The 7,500-nt window shown below is 33.3% G+C and overlaps 1 protein-coding gene across 3 annotated transcripts in view; it reads left to right on the top strand.

Moving 5' to 3' along the window:
* Positions 1–7,500, top strand: part of LOC137648392 (glycoprotein-N-acetylgalactosamine 3-beta-galactosyltransferase 1-like) — a 29,323-nt gene that overhangs the window by 8,967 nt on the left and 12,856 nt on the right. For all 3 annotated transcript variants that reach the window (XM_068381321.1, XM_068381319.1, XM_068381320.1), the window contains 4 exons: positions 367–528; positions 1,356–1,500; positions 1,718–1,833; positions 1,994–2,104. In XM_068381321.1, the coding sequence (XP_068237422.1) occupies positions 367–528; positions 1,356–1,500; positions 1,718–1,833; positions 1,994–2,104 (534 nt within the window). The remainder of the gene's footprint in view (positions 1–366; positions 529–1,355; positions 1,501–1,717; positions 1,834–1,993; positions 2,105–7,500) is intronic.

Here is a 7,500-nt window from a genome sequence, read left to right as displayed (position 1 = left end):
ATACTAATCCAGTCCAATCCTAGTCCATCATCCCCACTGTTCTATGCATTACAAATTCCATAAGGAGAATAAACAACATAGGTGCAAACACAATCCCTTGGATTCATTTGTTAGGATTTGCTATGCTCATGAAAAGAGTTAAGCATATTCACATATTTATGAGGAGCTGCATAATGACGCAGGAGTCTTCACAATATTATCCGGTGTACACTAGTGAAGGATTTTAATAGAACTCAAATGTCATCAAAAGTGTATTTTTATATTCCACATATTGCTGTTTGATATGCTCTAAATCCTGCTTGTTCATCTCTCAGCTTTCCATCAATCTTTCTTTCTACTGTCTTTAGAATAAACATATAATTGCAGGCATCACGTTATCATTCGAAAGGGAGAAAGAAGACAAGAATAATGGGAGCTCTCTCTTATGCTGGGTCTTAGCACACAAGAAAAAAACAGAGAGCACTCTGGCCGTCAACAATACATGGGGCAAGCGATGCGATAAGCTCATCTTCTTCGGTGATGTGAATTGTAAGTAACATCTATAACGCTATTTTCATTATATTGTAGACTTCTGCTTAGCCTTATACTGCAGTTGGCGTTTCTCATTTTACCAGCCTATCCTTTGAAAGAAATGAAGAAGCCTCTCCTGAACAGAAAAAGATGAAGAATAAGAGAGAAATCCTCAATGATTGGAATGGAAGAAGAATGAATATTCCATAATTAATTTTCAAAATGATTGATAAAGTATCTCACGTTCTATCTGTCTTCTCACCAACTATCTCCATTGATGAATATTGACTCTTACATCTTTTCTCAACAACATGAGAAAAAATCTATGAGTAGGGATCGCTGAATACTCTTAGATAAACGTCTGAGAGAGAGAGAGAGAGAGAGAGAGAGAGAGAGAGAGAGAGAGAGAGAGAGAGAGAGAGAGAGAGAGAGTCTTCACAAGTTACTGACTTCCTTTCCTTGAAAAAAATAACCTTCAGTAAAAGTATTCTACAATGTATATACACTCCATAGATATGTATGTAACTTTTGATCATGACTTCATATTGAATTTCGAGACTCTCAATAATGTGATTTGTCATAAGCAAAATCCATTTATTTTAGTCATGGTGAATCATGGCTGTATCATTTCTTGATTCCTGGACCATTTATCTTTTCCTAAATAAATGTTCAACTTCAATTCCTTGACCACATCTATCTCGAAGTTTTATCTTTCCCTAAAAGTAATTCCTTAAGACCACCATCATGAACTGTAACTTGATGGTGGAATAATAATCATCATCTTAGTGTTAAAAGAAATAATTTCAATAATATAAACTTTGAACTAGTGTCTTTTTCATCCCCAGATACGGGTTTGAATTCAGTGGAGTTAAACGGCACCATAGAAAATAATAAGAGCTTCTTGTGGGGAAAGACTCGTGAGTCACTGAAGTACTTATATGATCATTACATCAATGAATTTCAATGGTTCTACAAAGCTGATGTAGATACGTAAGTCATTCATTCTCAGTGATTTATAAAAATAAAGTTAGGAAGGCTATGAAAAACCGATCACAAGATGATCCAGATGAATTTGTTTTGTGAGGATATATGACTCTGATTTATCAATTTAGAAGAGCAATTCCGGCCCACTGACTGCCTCTTCATCAATCTCTGTTTTATCCTAACATGAAGCAGATCTCAGTTTAATTTACTATTGTATTTCCAGTTACGCCATTGTTGAAAACTTGAGGTACATTTTGACGCCCTATGATCCGGAATTCCCTATTGCCCTTGGACAACGTGCACTTGCTAGGGGACGAAATAAGGATTACTTTGCTGGGGGTAAGGAAACAATACTCTTTCAGTTCATGTGGTTCAAAGTGCACTTTAGCTATTAAGTTTGACCGCTGTCTTGGTTTCACTGTTTTTCTTTTTGCATTTATATTTTGATATAGTTCTATTAGATTATCAACCGGTTTGACATCCAACATCTTTTATACAGGTGCAGGTTATGTTTTAAGCAAGGGGGCTTTGAAGATTTATGGCGAAGTGACATATCACGATGGTGGAATCTGTACGAAAAGGCCCAAAGGATCCGAAGACGTGACATTGGGTAAATAATTTTCATGTTCAAAATTCCCCTAATCTCATTTTGTGTTCATTATCATTATTATATATACATATATATATATATATATATATATATATATACATATATATATATATACACATATATATATATATATATATATATACATACATATATATATATATATATATATATATATATATATATATATATATATATATATACATTTATATATATACATATATATACATATATATATATATATATATATATATATATATATATATATATATATATATATATATATATATATATATACATATATATATATATAAATGTATATAAATATATATATATATATATATGTATAAATGTATATATATGTATATATATATATATATATATAGATATATATATATAGATATATATAGATATATATATATATATATATATATATATATATATATATATATAGATATATATATATATATATATATATATATATATATATATATATATATTTATATATATATAGATATATATATATAAATATATATATATATATATATATATATATATATCTATATCTATATCTATATATATCTATATATATATATATATATATATATATATATATATATATATATATATATATATATATATATATATATATATATATATATATATATATATATATATATATATATATATATATATATATATATATATATATATATATATATATATATATATATATCTATATATATATATATATATATATATATATATATATATATATATATATATATATAGGATCATTTTCACTCCAAATTCCCTATTCCTGGCTGAAAAGAGAAATAAAGACTTGCTCTAGTAAAAATATATTTGGGTTTCAGACAAGCTTGAACAAAAGACCTACGGAAAATAAGTCAGCATTGGTGCCGCTCTCCTACATTTTTCTCATTTTTTTTTTCTAAATAAACCAATACCAACAAGCAAGAGAGTAACCAAACTGGGTAAAAAGGTAACTGTAAGAAAAAATTACATCACCGGTTGAATGCAATTCTAAAATATTTACATTACTGAATGTTTTGAGAGAGAGAGAGAGAGAGAGAGAGAGAGAGAGAGAGAGAGAGAGAGAGAGAGAGAGAGAGAGAGAGAGAGTGGGGTTAAATCTAATCTCCCACTTTGGTCATAAACATAATGGTTTCTCTTATCATTTCAGGTGTTTAATGAAACGAAACAGGGCTATTTTATATGAAATCAAACATATAATCCAGACTAGAACAACTTTAAAAATAACTGTTGTTTTTTCATGTTTCATAAATCTGTACAGCTTCATAAAAGAATTTACATAATACACTAACACGAACATAGATTAGTAAGTAGACTGAGCTGATCATATTTCAGTGACATCTTGGTAAAAGTATATAAACTTAGCTAATAATAAAAGCTGATTTTTTATAACTCCACTTCATTTAGGTTTGTATCACCTTTGGTAATTTTTCTGGTTACTTTCTACTCTGTAAAGTGCAATACGTGCTGAGGTCTTAATTTGAAGAGTTTCTTCAAATCCGTGCTACTTTACTATCTGTTTTTTTACATCTTCATTTATTATTTTTGTTAGCACTTCTTCACACGAAGTGTTTAGCTTTAACTTCAACCTGCAAAAGTTCTAAGCTTGCATGAAAAAGCCAAATATCTGCCCCATCCACTAGGTATCCAGGTATAAGTGACAGGGGATGGCACACATCCAGGCGTAAGGGAGATGTCAGTCAGTATTCATGTATGTATAAGAGACGGCAATCAATGTATTTACTTATATGAGACGGGTTTAGAAGGTATCCAGGTATATTGGATAGGGTTCGGTGGGTATCCAATTATATCAGACAGGGTTCGGTGGGTACCCAGGTATATGAGACAGGAGCTGTCAGGTATTCAGGTATATGGGACTGGGGCTAGCAGGTATCCAGGTGAATGAGACTTAGGCTAGCAGGAATCCATATGTAAGAGACAGGGTTGGTTGGTATCCATACATATGATACAGGGCTAGCAGGTATCCAGGTAAATATATTTTGTGTTAACAGGTATCACATTAAATAAGTTGCGGACTAGCATGTTTCCAGGTATGTGTGATGAATCAGGGTGGTATCCAGGTTTATGACATAGGCTAGCAAATATACAGTTATATGAAAACGGGGTGACAAATACCCAGCTGTACGAAAACAACTGGGCGGTATCGAGATATATGGCATTGGAGCCCGCAGGTATGAAAGTGTATTGAGAGAGGACTAGCATGTATCCAGATATATGATGTGCAGGTCGGCAGGTATCAAGGTATATGAGTTAGGAGGTGACAGGTATCCTGCTTTATGAGAGGTGGATAGCAATTATCTAGGTATATAAGACAAGGATTGGCAGGTATCCAGGTATATGAGACGGGATTGGCAGGTATATGAAACGATGGTAGACTGGTATCATGGTGTATGAGACAGAGCTATTACGCATCCAGGTGCATGAGAAATAGTCCCACTATAGAGTTACTGGGTCATTTTGCTTGCCAAGGAGTAGTGCATTGAATCCCTCCCTAAATACGGCTCATCCATTCTTTGACTACACTTATGCCAAATATTTTAGGCTTCTCTATACACATTCTTCTCTTTCTGCATACATCTAAAAACTCTAAAAAAAAAAAAAAATTCTTCTCCACCAGAGAGGTTAACTACTGTGCAGTAATTGTTTAGTGACTACTTTCCACAATGTAATGGTAGATGGGAATCATTATCTATGCTTAGCCTCTTTTCTAAGTGAAACTCACCAGAAATAGAAGCAATGGTCTGCTATCTTAGTAGTGCTATAGCCTTTGTATAATGATCTTTAACTCATTTGAGATTAAAATTTCTAGCTTACAGGACACTCAGGTCCAGTGTTCTATCTGTTTACTTATATCCTTTCTTCTAAGGTCTATTTTACCTGTTGGATAACTTTGACTTATAGTATCCTGGAAATGATGATAAGACAGGGGGAGATTAATTATCCAGGTATATGAGACGATAGTTAGTAAGTATATGGGACGATGGTAGACTGGTATCCAGGTGCATGAAAAACGGGTCAGCAGTATCACAGTATATAAGACATGGCCTGGCCAATATATAAAACGTGTTCAGACAGGTATTCAAGTACATAAGAACATAGCCACTTGGTAATAAGGCATGTAAGATGGAGTATGGTAGGTTCAGGTATATGATACTCAGGTTTGGAGGAATTCATGGGACATGGGGATTAAGTATCCAGGTAATTATGGTGGGGTTTAGCTGGTTTATATATATATATATATATATATATATATATATATATATATATATATATATATATAATATAAATATATATATATATATATATATATATATATATATATATATATATATATATATATATTTATCTATCTATCTATCTATCTATCTATCTATATATATATATATATATATATATATATATATATATATATATATATATATATATGAGACATATCTGAGAAGTATCCAGGTATATGAGACGTGACCTGTAGGTATTCTGACATATGAATAAGAGCGTGTCAGGTAATCAGTTATATGAAACGGTGCATCAGGTATTGAAGTACATAAGACTATAGGATAGAGGGTATATGAGAATGGGATTGTAGGTACTAAGGCATTTGATAAGGATAGTAACAAGTATCCAGCTATAAGAGATGGGATCATACAAGTATCCAGCTACGAGACGTAGGCTGGATTTTTTTCAAGTATATGACACAAAAGTTAGCAGTATCCAGATATAAAAGAAGTATCCAGGTATAAGAGATGGGGCCTGGCAGGGCTCAAGATATTTGAGACAGGTGCTGGAATAAATCCAATTGTATGAAATGAAAGGACCAGATACCTAGGTATATGATAAATGGTGCATCATGTATTCATGTATATGGGATGGGGGTCGTAAGGTATCAAGGTATATGAGAGTAGGGTAACCGGGTATAGTATATGAGACGAGGTTGGACAGGTATACAGGTATATGGGATAAGAGCCTTGAAAGTATCCAGGTATATTGAATAGGGTCTTGAAGGAGTACAGGTATATTAGATAGGGGGCTGAATAGTATCCTGGTATATGATACGTGGGTGGACTGATGTTTGAGAAAGGTGTTTGCAGATATCCAAGTACATATGAGAGGAGCAAGCTAGTATTAAGTCTTATAAGACGATGATGGCAGGTATCAAGAAATATGAGATAAGAGGAAGGTGTCATTCAGGTATTTAAGATAAGGGCAGACAAGTACCAATATTATGGGATATGGCTGGTAGGTATCCAGGTATAGGAAATGAGGGACAACTTATATAGTATCAAGGTATATGGAATGGGGGTCGGCAGGTATACAGGTATATGACTGGGATGGCAGTTATCCAAGTATATGAGATATAGATGGCAAGTATCCAGATACTGGGGCTAGAAGTTATCAAATAATATGAGATTATGTTACCAGGTATGTTATTAGGGGCTAAATTAAATGAGACAGGCGGGAAGGTAACAAATTATATAAAAGTATATGCAAGTATATGAAACAATATTTAGGAATTTAAGATGGGGACTTTAAGGTATTCAAGAAAAAGTGATGTTGCCAGCAGGTATCCAGGTATATGACATGGGCCAGAAAGATATCCCCGTGTATGGCAGAAATTCAAATATAAAAGACAGGTACTGGAAGTTATCCAATTATATAAAACATGAAGTGGAAAGTATCCTTGTATTTGAGACAGGTGTTAACAATATCCATGTATATGGTACTGAGGACCGCTGGTATATATGAAAGACACCCGCAGTCATGCATTTTAGAAAAGAAGGAATCTGGGTGAGATCCAATTACAAGAGTCAACGGCCAACAGGTATCTAGGTATATGAGGTGAGGGTAGGTAAGCATCTAAGTATATAAGTGGGGGACAAAAAGAACCCATGTATATAAGCTGCTTCTAGTGGGTATCCTGTTGTATGAGATGGGGGCAGACCAGTATTCATATATATGTTACAGAGGGGGCAGTATTCTAGGTATGTTTGACGGGTACCAGCAGGTACATGGGATGGATGTTAGCTGGTATGCGGGTATATGAGACAGGGGCTAATATGTATCTAGGTTTTAGAGACTGGGTTTGACAATTATCTAGATATATGAGATTGGGTTGGTAAATATATAGGTGTATGAGACAGAGGGAGGAAGTTATTCAGGTAGATGAGACATGAACTAGCAGGTATTCAGTTATATGAAACATGGATTGATAAGTGTTTTAGAATATAACAATGGGCCTGTCACATACTCCAAGTATAAGAGACGAGGTCTGACAGGTATCAATGAATAGATGGGACAAGGCGATATCCAGGTATATGACAAAGGTC

This window comes from Palaemon carinicauda, chromosome 10, assembly GCF_036898095.1.
Source record: "Palaemon carinicauda isolate YSFRI2023 chromosome 10, ASM3689809v2, whole genome shotgun sequence".
NCBI lineage: Eukaryota > Metazoa > Arthropoda > Malacostraca > Decapoda > Palaemonidae > Palaemon > Palaemon carinicauda.
This window is presented reverse-complemented; position numbering and strand designations above follow the sequence as displayed.